The sequence below is a fragment of the Anser brachyrhynchus genome (assembly GCF_964034855.1).
Source record: "Anser brachyrhynchus genome assembly, chromosome: 2".
Classification (NCBI taxonomy): domain Eukaryota; kingdom Metazoa; phylum Chordata; class Aves; order Anseriformes; family Anatidae; genus Anser; species Anser brachyrhynchus.
In genome coordinates this window covers 85,934,848-85,949,914 of record NC_137695.1, presented here as the reverse complement: position 1 = coordinate 85,949,914, position 15,067 = coordinate 85,934,848, and the positions used below count along the sequence as shown (strand labels likewise).

The window sequence follows — 15,067 nt, the reverse complement described above, 5'->3', positions numbered from 1 at the left end:
TGTATTTGTATTTTTTCATTTATAAAAGTTCTTACCACAAGTGCCAGTTGAAATGGCCAAATTTATTCTCTTAATCATGTGTGGCACTTTAGACTTCTAAATGCTAACGCATGCTGGCCACAAGGACATTATTTTGTCTGGCTCACTCTTGAAGCCACTAGTTATTTTAAGCAACTGCTTACATTGGTAGATAAATGTACGAAGTCTCAGTAACAAACATCAGCCTTCAAAAGTCAAGTGCGCATTACACTGTCAGATGTGACAGATGTCCCTGTATATTTTTCTCTCCAGCTCTTTTCCCTCATTGGCTCCTAAAGTATAAACCTCAGAACAACAACTACTGCTAACAGCTAGGGGCAAAAATTCCGTGCAGCTTCTTTCTCAATAACAACACCAAAGTTGCGTTTAACTGACCATTATCTCAAAACAGCTAGAGTTGCTTCAGGGTTCGAAGCTGGCTTCTGATTTCAGGGGACTCCATCAGCAAACTGACTTTGAGCTTTTCCGCCTGAACTCACTGCCCCCACACTGGTCTGTGGTCAGAAGAGCTTCAAGAGAAACCAGGATCTAAGTGAATAACTTACCCACAGCCATCCTTGTAATCCTTACCATTCCTTTGCCATTGTCTGGGCTTGCCTTGTATATTTTGTCTCCAGTCTTTCCTGTCCCCTCCCTCCAGTCACACATATATCTGGCCTGAAATCTGAAGTTGCCCTGAGAATTTTTACAGAAATGAAATCCCCAGCAACTCCCCAGTTTAATCTGGATCTACTTATGCAACAACAAACAAGGAAGCAGCCTTTCTGGTAATAGGAACTGGAACCTTCCAGGGGGAGTTCCTCTGTAAAAGTACAATTCACTGTACCACTGAAATGAATTCCTCCAGGTCTGCTAATTCCCATTTTTTTCAAGTGAAGGCTGCCATGGTTTCATTAGGAAGAGGAGCATGCCACGGATCAGGTGCTTTCCTCATCTGCATGCATAAATTCTCCCAATACAAAGAGTATGGCTCTTAAAAATAACCTGTGTCATGAACTCCTTTTAGTCTTGGGCATAAGTCAGCAAAAGACATATATCATCAGGTTATCCTTTCTCTGGCCTTAAACTTGACGAAGACTTGATGAAATTGTACTTCTCTTCTAGATTGTGAACGAAGAGAAAGGCTACAGATCCAAATGAAACACTAAATCTTTATCCAAATAATAACAATACTAAGAAACAATCACAGCATCATAGAACAGTTTGGGTTAGAAGGGACCTTAGATAAGAACATCAAGTCCAACACTCCTGCCAGGAGCAGGGACACCTTATATTAAATCAAGTCGCCCAAAGCCCCATCCAACCTGCCTTTGAACATTTCCAGTGATGGAGCATCCACAGCCTCTTTGAGCAACTCCTTTCAGTGCCTCACCACCCTTGTGGTTAAAAACAAACAACAACAACAACAAACAACAACAAAAACCCTTTCTAATAATAATCTATAATCTATATCTAGCCTCTTCTTTGAGATCATTATTCTTTGTCCTATCATTACAGGCCTTGGTGAAAAGTTTTCTTTCATCTTTCCTATAAGCACCCCTTAAGTATTGAAATCTTAGAGGTCTTTATTAGAATAGAATATATACTATTGTACAGTGACAGCATAACTTTCAATCACTTCTACAAAAAGGTGTGATGAGCATGAATGAAAACATGTATGTATGTACTACACTAACAGCCATTCTTGAACACATTTCACAAGTGTTGAGTATTTCTCTGAGCAAAATTATTTAATGGCAACATATGCTTCTGCACTGTTGAAAGGAACATGGATATTAAACCACAAAGAGTACTGTCAACGTAATAGTCAAAGTATACCACTATAGCCTCAAATTTACCATCATTTTCATCCATCATGTTAGATTACAGTCACTGCACTATGACTTTCAGATGAGCTGAATGTTATTCTCACAGTTTTAAATTTCAAAAATAACTGTAAAACAGAGGCATAAACTTTTAGTTATACATTGCATTCCTACCATGATATTTTCTTCTCTGTACACACTTCAATCAATGCCAAATAACAATATTCTAGTGTCACCAGAGCAAGCTCTTTAACTTCAGATTATGTCACCTGAAAGCTAACGGTGAAGGCTTGAAGGGTATATTACATGACAGACTACAAATATTCTAGGAGAAATAACAATTTACAAAATGAAACATTTGTCTAAAATATGAGGTCCACAAAGATCTTTTCTCTCTGCAGGTCAACAAGTAAGCATCTAGTAAGCATTCTGATCTATAATCTATTTCTGCCATTAAAGCCTTCACACAAGTCAGTAATTTTAAAGTAAAATATTGCCCATTCCTTTTCTCTAGCTATTAATACCTTCTATACACAGCTAGTAAATTCTGCATGTTAATGTCTAGTTATCAGTAATTCTTAAATACATGTTTCTCACACTGGGATGGGAAGAAAGGGAAAGGAGAAGAATAAAAAAGGCAATGCCATCCTTAATTCCTTTTCTCAGTGCTGTAAAATCAATCTACAGTGAAAGATGTTCCTCCATAAAGACAATAATCTTCCGTACTTTACAGTGCATATTTTTCTTTTTTCCCCCCTTCTTTTTATTTATTTATTTATTTATTTATTTTCCCCAGCTAATTCAGTCTTTTTCTCTCCTCACAGTATAACATGGACATGATTCTGTAATGAGATCATTCTTCTTCTTCAACCTCAGATGGGAACAGATAGGCCATGGCCACACTGCAACATTATTTTCCAGCACTTAGTAAGAAAAGCTGAAAATGAACTGCTTTGCTTGATGGGAGATGCTAAAGGTCAGTGATTATATGTATATAACTGTGTAGACAATGCAGAAGAGACCTGTCCTTTACTAGAAGGCATGAACATTTGTAATACATTTTTCAAGCTTGGTAAGGTTTTATGTTCTACTGTTTCCTTCTTTGTTTTGTCTTTTGAGTTTTGCTCATCAGCAAGGTATGCCAACATATTTTACTGAATGTGAGTCCTGAAATCAAGTGTGTTCACTTGTAGTTATTGTGCAATGTACTTCTGTGTTTCTCCTTTACATTTTAACTCAATTAACTTTAACCACTAAACAGCATAATAATTATAGACATATATTGCATGCATTTCTAGTTGATTTTATACTTAATTTCATAACTACTTTCAACTCAGGACAGCCACTAAAGAACATGGCTTTAGCACAGGTTCCATCTTAGGACTGCATTTAACTGTTCTGAATAAAAGAAATGGTAGTTGGCCAGATAAGAAACTGGTTCTGAATACTAAAAATAATATCAAGGCCCATGTCCATAAGTTTAGTGAATGACATACTATTTTCTTCATAGCATCATTACGTATGAAATATAAATGTTCCAAAAACTGCATCTAATACACAGGAAAACAAATTGACAATTTTACAAAGAAATTACACAGTTATATGGGATTTACAGCTTTGAAAATGAAATGAGAATACAGCCCATTACACATGACATGTTGTAGAGTCCAAACAGTAAATTATTAGAAACTCAATTCCTTGATCTCTTCACAACATCATCATGTGACTGTTCCTCCCACCCCACACCTCCCTATATTGTTTTTTTATTCCTTTGCACATACATCAGTGTCATACTGTTTTACTACAACTTTATTCAGAAAAGAATGGGAGATAGCACAACTATATAAGGTAGAGATTTATACACTGAATTAGAGCTGCTATTAAAAATTTTGTAAAAGCATAACTGTCTCATGCTTACCTTTGATTTGCCTTTACTGTAACAGGCTCTTTTAGTAGCTTCATCACATTGCCATTCCACTGCCTGTAACCAACAGAAATTAATTAGAAATGCAGGGAACACAGAGATGTAAAACTCAGCCATGTAAGCCCATGCTTGAGACACGTGCTTCAGGCATACTGATGATTAACTGGGGATGGTTCTATCCATAATCACCTTACAAGCTTTTTCTCCTTAGAAATGTAGTTTTGCTGTTCATGGGCTTTTAGTGTCTTAATCCAAAGTGAAACTGGCCATCCCCATGAATCACTGTACCTACAGCTTCAGCAGAACGAACCCCAATCACATTTGACGCTAACTAGCTGCTTTTGTCTCAGCCTCACTAAGCTAAGCAGCTAAGAACATGGGGAAAGGACAACTTTTTCTCCCCAGCAGAGCCGGGCCACATTACACCTGGGGTCAGCTCTGCTGAGAGACCTTGTGTGTCGGGAAAGGCTGCACTCCTGCTGCTTTTGCAGAATTTCTCTCAAGTGTGAAATGGAGATTTTAGTTGCTCAAGGTGTGACTGCAGCAGTAATCAGAAGAGCTAAAACATCGATTGAAGGAAAGGAGCAACAAGCAGACACATGCAAGACAAGAGTGAAATGGAGCACTGCAAAGCAGAAGCAATTTATCCTCATTTTTGAACTGTCTCTCTGCTTCAACAGATTTATGCCAGGACTGGAAGTCTAGTCTGCATCACTACAGTTTCACTGCCTGAGTTAATTCCAATTATTTCCATATTTACCATTCAACAGCTATGACTTACAAACTGTATTGTTCAGTGGAGCAGGTCCTCTGCTTGGTGTTTATGTGCCAATACGTGCACATATTTGAATGCCTGTGTGTGCTGTGTAGTTTGAGTGCATTTTAAATCACCCTGCTTGCTTTCACATCAACAGTGCCCATCCACTTGTTCTTTATAGAAATGTCACAAAGCATTTTAAATTTTACCAGGAAGAACTAAGATTACTAAACTAACCACTGCTGCTTAATTATTGAAATCACAGCTTTTTAAGTTTTGTTTACCAGGAAATAATGAGAGAATTCATTCAGATTTAATATCCGCAATCTTTTGTACCTGTCTTTCAATGGAGACTATATTAATAGCAGAATCTATAATTAATAAAAATAACAGGGTGAAAGCCTGTTTAAACAAAGGGGAAAAATGCCTGCAGAGTATACTATGTACTACTCTGATTTGCTTTTCAACTAGCCCAAGAATGAGCTTTTCATTTCAGGAAATAAAGACATATAAAACAAACATCATTGCTTCTCTTACTCCAGCCCAAGCCTTTCCATTTAAAACATTTTCTTTTGCAGATAAATGACCACAGCATGTTGGGGATTATATTGAAAATTTCTGGAAAAGTCAACTTGCAAATGACCATAGCATCTATAACAAAATGTATCTTACCCTATATTAGATAAAAAAAGCAGCAATGACTCAACATTTTTGATTCTTTAATGCAAAATTCACCTCTATAATGGTGACAACACTGCAAATGACTGCTCTTGGATAAGCAGTGTAGGTTCCTTATCAATTCATTAGGACACACTGAACCTTTATCTTACATAGCTATAGATACAAGTACCTTATATTGAATATATTATCTTTAAACAACACAAAGTTGAAATGCCTGAAGAAATGCCAAAGTTACTAGTAGGAGGTCAGGATACAAAGACTTCTTGGAATATGGGTACTGAAAAGTATGGTTAGAAGGAAAGTTCTTGCCAAAACTGAACTGAGAAGAATATGCTGAACATGAACAGCAGGAAGAAAGAAGACAGAAAGATTGGAATCAAGATAAAATGTTTATCAATAAATCAATTTTCAGTGACAAAATATCCAGCTTTCAATTGGCTCTAAGTCCATGGTAAAAGAGTCATTTGAAAGAGAAAGATGTAAAATGCAAAAATCATGCAATGTCATAAATCAAACAAATTAAGTACATTTCTCAGGCACTGAAATGTTTCGGAAAAGACAAACAACAGGCTTTGGGGACAAGAAATTCAGAAGCCAGAAGTGACAGTTCTTCAGGTTTTCCATGAAATCTCAGAAAAGTATACAGTGCACTTCCACGAGCAGGTCACAAAACCACTAATGCAATTATTAGCATAACTGAAAGAAAATTTTAATCTCTTTCTTCTGCATCCATGAAATGCATAGACTCAAATAAGGATACTAAACATTAAAACACTGTGCTATATATTTGAGTACAAAAGTTGAGAGCAAATACAAGAACCCAACTAGAACCATTGTATTCTATTGTAAACTATTGTAACTATGCAGAAATACATACACTTTCTAACTTTCTGGGAAAACCCTCTTCAGGACAACATATGCCAAAAGAATAATACTGTCTGGATAATAAGTACATACAGACAAACTAGTGACAAAGTTAAGTGTCATCTCTGAAATCAGATATACTTTATAGCCCTATAGCACTGGATTCCACTGCTGGAGGAGACAATAATAGAGCAGGCTGCAAATGAAGTTTATTACAAAAGCATCTGAAGAGAGCTGGGTAGATCAGACTCTTATATGTTGGTCCCCAAGGGTCATACATATTTCAGTAATAAATGCATATGCCCTGTTACTGATTAAATGAAAAGACCAGATATAAACTAACATTTATATATACAGAGATTTTTTTTCCTTTTAATCTCCAGGAAATTTGAGGGCCTTTCTCACAAAATGGAAATTCAGTTATTCAACAAAGCCTACTAGTAATACACAGGAGGAAGACAGGTGGAAACTCATCAAGTTAAATGTCATTTCAATGTGGAAAAAAGCAACAGGAGAAAAATTTGTCCTGAATCTTTAATACATACAAACAAAACAAAATGTCCCAACAGAATAATAACAATGTGATTTTTGTTACTAGCAGATGAAGAGTTTAAAGTTTAAATTCTGAAAGAGTAGTCTGACACATACAGATTATTTTATTTTAGAGAACAAGAGCAAAAACAGGTTAACTTAGAAAAGTTAGTATTATTCGTTGTTTGCCTTAAACTGACATATTCTCCTGCTTTGCACCATTTACCAATATACCCGGCAAAGTTTAGCTAAGCAGTGTAGAGAATAAAATATGAATACCACGTTGGATATTTTATCCCTTTCAAGGCCAGCACACCTAAAGTTTATCCTGTTAGGATCTGTTCTTTCCTACATGTCTTAAAAAAGCAGCTCCAATTTTCGTATGACGAAACAACCTCCAGTGCTCCACATACTGTTTTTAATTAATATTGTAATTCTACTTAAGCTGGCAACAAAATGCACTGAACCGAATTATATAGACTCGTGTTTTTCTTTGCTCTGGGGAAGGAAGGAACAAGAATTTGAGTGTTATTGGTGGAGAAAATAAGTATGGTAGTACATCAGCTACAGGTACTGTCTTCACAAAGAGCATACCTGTATAGGGTAAGGAGTCGCATATAAGGTAGCACATCATTCTGTCTTTGATAGCAACCTGATTCTAGTACAGCTGCATGCCTCATAAATCCTGCTATAAATAGACTCTTTCAAGCACCTCTGTAAATGTAATGTCTTGGTTTAGTTTGTTTCTAATTTCCTAATCTACATAGCTACAATCTAGTAGATATAAATAAACCTTAATTATTTGACACTCACTGGTAGAACTGTAGAAAAAATTTGCAGTGAGATTTTTACCCCTGCAAAACTCAAATTGTGTGACCAAGCCTGAGGACTGAACTTGGCACAGTGTAGTCGGATAAGAAAGTCACAGTTCAATTTTGAACAGATTGTTTTCTTCATTTAAAAAAAAAAAAAAAAAAAAAAAAAAGCTCTGTATAGACCTGACATAAGATCAGACTGAATAGAAACATGGCTTTGGTGCACACTTAAACTCTCAGTTTGAACACAAGTGTCAAGCTGATGGCAGACATCTTCCTGTACAAGCTCTACTGTAAATAACTGTATCAGTGTTTTCAGACATTCTATCATCGATGTTCAGAAAGCACTTTGAAAACTTTAGGTGAATTTGTTCCTGGCATTTCAAAGGGCAATGAGAAGGGAGAAATTCCAGCCAGAAAACAAATTCCAATTCAAGCTATATAATGAAACAATTATCTTCAAAAATAAATAAAGATATACATCTAACACCTACCAATGTTAAGTTAAAAGTTACAAAATCAAAAATAACCGTAGTCTTTGGAACAACAAATGTATTTCCAAAACTTCTCTGTTTGGGTGCATGATAGAGTTTTACTTAAAAGTCAAACAATTGTATCTTCAATGAGCAAACTCAATAAATGCAAATAGGTTAGCTCCAAGGGAAATCAAATAAAAATCCCCAATATAAACTGATTTATTTAAATGCCTTAGAAGAACACTAAAATAGAAGGAAAATAAGAAAACAGTGAATAATAAGTGTCCCTCCCAGTTAAGAACTAACTCTCAAGGGCTTTTCTTCATTTCCAACATGCAGCAACATAGTAAGTCCTCTGGCAAGACATTAAGATATCTCTTCCAACCTAAACTATTCCATAATTTTCCAGAAAATAAAAATACAAAATGAAAGAAAAAAAAATCAAAACCATAAGTAAATAACTCTATTATAGCTATTTTCCACAACTCTAATTTTAACTAGTAAACACAGACAGGAAATTTTGCCAAGTATGAACACAATCAAAGCAAGGACTGGTCAATTAGTGTATATTAGGTGAGATATGCATTAGTTCCATTTACAGGTCAACAAAACCCACATGGCTTTCACCTATATTAGTAGAAGATGCACACTTAACAGTATACAATCAGATCTCCTGGAATAACTATATTCCTATAGCTTCATAGATACAATACATACATGTAGGCAGGTATACATACATATGTATATAAATGAACTTCTTTGCAGTGTAGAAACAGAATGTACAATATTTCATAGTGAAAGAAGTTAATTAGTCAAGAACCAAAAAAAAAAAAAGGAACAGAACAGTATTCCAGACAGATGGTCCAACACTTCTTAGGCAGATGGCTCTGCTAATTAGATACTGGCAAAAATAACATTAAAGAAGATGGTTTAATTATGCGATGCCAAAAATTAAGAACTACATGAGATTTCCTTTTTGCTTTTTCACTGTTTGCTTTCATCTCTTATATCATGTATTTAAACAATACTTCGGGGAGTTGGGGTATAATGGCAATAATCATAACAATAGATGTCAACAAACGTGAGTAATATTGCCTTATTGTTTGCATCAGTCCAGCAATGGAATGGCTTCAAGAAGTTGTTACTTGTTTGGCGAGGGTGTCTCACAGCCTGCAAAGCCATGTCTCAACAAACATGTATACTCAAGTCCAAAAGCTGAGTTTAAAGAGGCCATAAAGGAAGTGTCAGAATAGTAAATGTAGAGAGAGAACGTAACCACAGAGAAGTATACCAGCAAGACATTAGCAGCAAATTAGCAGCCAGAGTTAGCAGTTTTGATGGTTACCAGAAATTTTAGGGCATCCTTTGGTATAATGATATCCCTGCTTCCAGCAAATATGTGGAGCCACTTAAGAAAAATTTATACCTCTCCACACTTCTGAGGAACCATTTTCCTTGTTTTCCACAGAGCCATGACTTCTTGTCCTTGCACCCATTAATGCTGAAGCTGTCTATCTTGCCAACAGGTTTCTCTTTTGGCTCATCAAAAAAAGAAAAACTGGTTTCTGGGGTCTAAAGGCATCCTGGTTAGGCTCTCATTATGAAATGACAGGCCAGCAGCTCATTCAAGAAGTTCAACACTGTATGGACAACTTTAATAATTGACTACATTCATTGTGGTAACTTGCCACCAACTACCACATGCTACAGTCAGTTCTCCTGGAAATAACATTATGTGTTTTGATTTGTTCAGAACCAGCTTTTACTGTTCATCCACAGTTAGAAAATTATATCCTCAGTTTCTTAAAAGGTGAGCAGTATGAAATATGTGGAAATAAACACCAAATTATACTTGAATTTTCCAGGGTTTGATATTTAATAAAAACTGAGATCCCATTATAGATACATAATTTCATACTTAAATCACATAATACATGAAGCTTTATTTGGCTTCCAGGACAACGCTGATGCCAACTGAATTTTCTTTCAAATATACTGGTCTGAAGTATATAAAAAAGTGAGATGAAAAGTATATATCCCAGCCAAAGTTTTATTTAGCTTATTTTGTTGACTATGAAAAAAAAAAATAGTTGTTGAAAATTTTGTCAGAACTGATATTAGAAGAGAAAAAAAATAAGCATATTGAAAAATAATTGTTATTTTCAGACTTTCAGAGACTCTCAGTGGTTATCTACACTGTTAACTTTAATGACACTAAACTCTGCCCAAGATTGAACTTTTACAAAATGTCACCCAACCATCCACCTGTGCATTCCCCCTTTGTGTTCTGCAAAGATTTCTAAATGTCACAAAACATTAATTTGTTTTACACTTAACAGAGATGGGTTTATGGAGGAAAATACAGTTCTAAACCTGAAGTCAGCAACTCAGAACTTAATCATATTGAGAAGCTGGGGTCTTAGTCCTGCTACCAGAGTTATTCAAAAAAGTGTTGCACTATGACTTTCAAAGTTTTAAATGTTCCAATCTGGCATTTTGAGGCTTTTAGAATTTTATGGACATTTAAAAATTCAATGTGGGACTGTGCTGAAGGGGTAAAACAACCAAATGTTCTTGCATTCCCAAACTTGGCAGCCATTCAGCAGGTAGGAATGAGATTTCATAACGTATTTTTAATGCACAATTTGAAATTATACTAGATATAGTAAATTTAATGTATTGAGTAAATTATATGCGAATCCTTTAAGATTAACATCTGTGTTAGCACATTGACTTTTAAAGCGTTCCCTACTTTTTGGCAAATAAGATTGATTTTAGTAGGCTCCAAGACCTTTTGAAAGCTATTTTTATTATTTTACAAGTAGTGTTGTAAACTTTTAGGTGCTGATCAGAAATGTCAGGATTCTCTGTATTTCATTAAAAAGAAAGATATTGTAATGCAATTTGCCACCCCCGCCACCCCCCCCCCCCCAATCCCCTAGGTGAAATAAGTGGAAAAAAGAGTCCCCTGACACAGAAATTTCAGAAAATTAAGACTACACTTCTGACCTTGAATATAGGAAAACAGTTTATTTTCCTGTGCACCTGCTCATCATTGCAAATGAGCAGGTGCATCAGAAACGGGAAAGGAGTCAGCGGCACTGGAAGGTGTGCCATCTTGCCCCATATTAATGTGCTGTTCAAGACAGCCACACTAGTGTGGGATTAAGGACCTAGGCCAGCAGTCAGCCCCCCTCACCTTTGAACCTCAGACTGTCAAGGAACTTATGATGCTTCAGAAGGCTCTGTGCAAACTGAAAACTGCTGAAATAATTTCTCAGAAAGGCAGACAACATCCTATATCTGGTCCCTGAGATGTCAGACAGCTGGATTATAGCTTCCAGATATGAGTTTTACAAAAGCAAACAGATGAACATGAGATATATGGTGGAGGATTAAATTTATAACACCTTCTAAGTGATATTTGTTGAATTAGCTGAACATCATACTGCCTAATTGAGACTACAAAAAAAATTGTATTTTTATATGTAGATAATTTTGTTCACCATGTTTTATTACCAAGAGAATAAAAATTCTATTACATTTTTTGTCTCATTTATTTATTCAGATAGTTTTGCCATTAGGCTTTATTGATGTCGGGCTTTAATATGTTAATACCCATCTATAGTTCCATTACACAGAACTTGCAATAGCTTATTTACAATAATAATAATTCTTTGAAAAGTTAGCCTAAAAGTGTCATCTTACAAAATAGTGAAGAGACAAACATTGCTGAAGTAAACTTAAAAATGAATATATGTCCATTCAATATGCAACCAAATAGGGGTAAAAAGATTTTAGGCAGATAAAAACAGAGAGAAAGCTGAATGCTGAGAAACAGTAAAAGAAATGTTAGAACCACCAGTTTGCATAGCTTGCGCAGTGAAAAGTCAGGAAAGAAATATGAGGTTCAATAGCAAAGAGACACAAACATGAAATTTTCTACATCCTTCTGGTTAAATCAATAGACCAGAAAGGTGATTTTGGAATATCAAGATTGCTTTTTCTTCTTTCCCTTTAAGAACAATACATAGACATATAAGACACTTAGAAAATGGATGGGGCAAAATGGAACACAACAAGAAAAACACCACCAAATTTCCAGAGTTGGCAACAGTGTTGATGACAACACAACTGACAGTTCAGTCAGAAAAGAAGAAACATTTTTCTTTTTTTATTATTTTCAAAGTAATTGGAATTAATTTGACAAACACTAGAAATATCTGAGACAGACTGAATCACAAGAATATGGGGAAGAATAAGAAGAATAGGAACATAATTGAGAGTCACAATAGAAAATGTGAGCTGTGAAGAAAGACACACACACACACACACAAAGAAGATCAGAACGAGGAAAATTCTCATTAATAACAAAGAACAGAAGATGCTAATAAACATTGTAATAACACCAGGATGTAATAACATCAGGAAAGATTGAACCTACAGCTACTTGGAAACTCACTGGAATGTAGTTGTATTATTGAATTATACAGAAAGCAAGTCTGAAGAAGAAAAAATTAAGGAGCACCAGGACTAAGACAAGTTTCTACTCAGAATATGAAAGGTCTTCAAGAGAACTTCATGTACTCCAATTGCAGTAGAAAGAGCAGAGGGAACAAGGAGGACAGCAATACAACTTTAAACCACAATTTCATCAAGAAGATTTGGAATAACGGTGAAGCTATGAAAAAGGCTGAATAAAGTTCATTTTTCTCCTTTTTTTGACGTAAGGGAACGGTACAGAATAACATACCACTGCACAGGGCACAGGGCTTTTCACCTCCAGGTTTTGTGTTAAACGTCATTCAAACTATTAGTGAAGCTCAGTGACATCTGGTAACCTGGTATCAGCTATGGGAAATGAGTAGGTTATTTTTATCCAAATTTCTAAAAGACAAGCCTCAAGATCAAAACAACAAATGACCATTTTTGCAGAGGCAACAGAACAGCTGTTTAGAGAAAAAGATATAGCTGTCAAAGATAAAGGTGTTTACCTCATTCCACATGCACAAGAAACCTCAGAAAAGAAGGTACTCATTGAAACAATCTGTGAAGAAGCTGTGCTCTACCCTTAGACTCAGCCTAAGGATCCCAACCAACAGGCTGCAAAGATGAAGAGGGATGAATCGCTTGTGCACTTGCATCTAGAGTGTATGTCACAGGCAAAATGATGTCGAGTTGGGGAATTTTATTTGACTTATTATAGTGCCAACCATCACAAAACTCAGTCCATCAAAATTCCTCTGGTGAGGAAGATAAGTCATTTAGTATGCTTTCAGTTTCCTCAGTGAATGATTTCCATAATTGATATCTTAAACGCCAAGAGTAAAATATAATAATAATAATTACCTTCTAGTAGTGTTTAAAAAAATGGGTAATTCATATTTCATACTGAAATTAAATTTTCATAGATTTAATAAATGATTAACAGTTGTTTTAAAACCTGAGAAATTTGTTACCAATGGTCATGAGCTCATCTGTAGAAAACACTACAGACAGACTTATACATAACCTATTATATGACAGACTGAGTAATTATCTATAACAATAGATTGATTGTGTATTAAGTAGTCAATTAATCATTAAGTAGACTGCTCTAAAATATTTATGCATTGAAACTTCGGAAATAAACCATAGCTATTCAGTGAATGCCCTTGTTGTTCAATTATTATTTGCCATGCACCCAAACCCACTTTACAACAGGTGAACATCTGAAGATTTCTCCAAGAGCTTTCATTCTTAAATCAAATTGGAGGAGGAGAAAAATAATCAAAATCTGTGTGATGCATTGTCTGGTGCACAGGCAAATTCATATTTGTTATTACTGCATGATCTATTAGCATTACAGGATCTTGAACAAAGCACGACAAAATAGTTCATTAAAAATGAATGCCTAGCTAAAGGTATCAGATTCTCCAGGAAAAGTTTTATTGAAGGGCTCATTATTCTACGGTGAAAGCAATCTGGCAAGAGTTTCTAACTCCATTCTTTCTTTGCATTTTTTTCAAGTGGAAAACAAACAAATATTTGTAAAGCAAAGCCATCACACATCCCCAGAGATCCATGACTGCACTTCTGAATAACACAGTTGCCTTTGCTGGTGCTTTTCTATAAGCTATATAGGAGAAAGTTGCCACTGGAGAACTCATTGTGCAAGCCAAAAACACTGGTACCACAGACAGCACAGAACCTCGAAGAGCAACCCCCACATCTATGAAATAAAGTGGAAGGGTGTCAGATCCTTAAAACTAGTGACAGGAAGCTCAAGTCTCAGTATACATCAGGAAAGTCAGTGAAGGAGTCCTTAACTGTCAAGAAAAATATCTCCTGTTTCAGTGACACACACAAATTTTAGTAACAATCTCATACAGGGAGCCTAATTGAAGAAATTTATTTCAGAACTAGCTGTGTGATGTCTCCTTCCTCCTCCTCCTGTAGCCTCTTTTCCACTTTTATTGGTTTAGAAACCCCTGATTGCTACAGTGGCAGAACAACATTGTACTTTTGTATTTTTCACCAAGAAGCTGAAAGCTCAGTGGAGATAACTATAAAAGCATGATAAATAAAGCTCATTCAATAGGATACCCACTGCAGTTGTTAATAAGGCACTTCTATGCAGCTACAGGGTTCTCATTTCTTTTTACAGATGCCATTAGCCTTTCCCCATCAAATTATACCTTATTAGCAATTTGTCTCCTGATGGGTACATTATAACTCTTAGCTTTCTAACACTTGTGTATATTGGATAGCAGTTTAACATGATAAAAAGAAAGTAACGAAAACTCATTCTTATTACTATGAATTATTTCTTAAAAATTCTCCCTTGCTTATCCTGCTGAAGTGAGTCCTTTGAAGTCAGTGTTCCAAATCCCAGAGCTTTTACTATAGCAAGCTAAACACTCTGAAATCAAAGGGAGTTTTGTCTAAGAACAGAAGAGAGGCTAGAAATTGTAAACATTCCCTACATTCGCTAAAGAAAAGACACAGCTTCTGTACAGTGGCTTATAATAGCAACCCCCTTTAGTATATGCCTGGAGTACTGAAGAACTTTAAATTTAGATCAGAATCCACTCATTCATAGAACCTAATATCCTGTGAACAGCAAAATGGATTTGAAACACAAATCAGCCTACACTGTGTGCACCTCTACAAAGCTGCAGAGAGAAAAAGCTCCA

At 35.7% G+C, this 15,067-nt stretch overlaps 2 protein-coding genes across 2 annotated transcripts in view; both read right to left on the bottom strand.

Moving 5' to 3' along the window:
* The window catches only part of SEMA5A (semaphorin 5A), a 237,658-nt gene that overhangs the window by 147,068 nt on the left and 75,523 nt on the right, over positions 1-15,067 (bottom strand). The window contains exon 5 of the mRNA XM_080582364.1: positions 3,763-3,825. Within this exon, the coding sequence (XP_080438490.1) occupies positions 3,763-3,825 (63 nt within the window). The remainder of the gene's footprint in view (positions 1-3,762; positions 3,826-15,067) is intronic.
* LOC308190647 (uncharacterized protein) overlaps positions 9,405-15,067 on the bottom strand; it is a 33,269-nt gene continuing 27,606 nt past the window's right edge. The window contains exon 2 of the transcript XR_013947435.1: positions 9,405-14,511. The gene's annotated coding sequence lies outside the window, so the exon portion shown is untranslated. The remainder of the gene's footprint in view (positions 14,512-15,067) is intronic.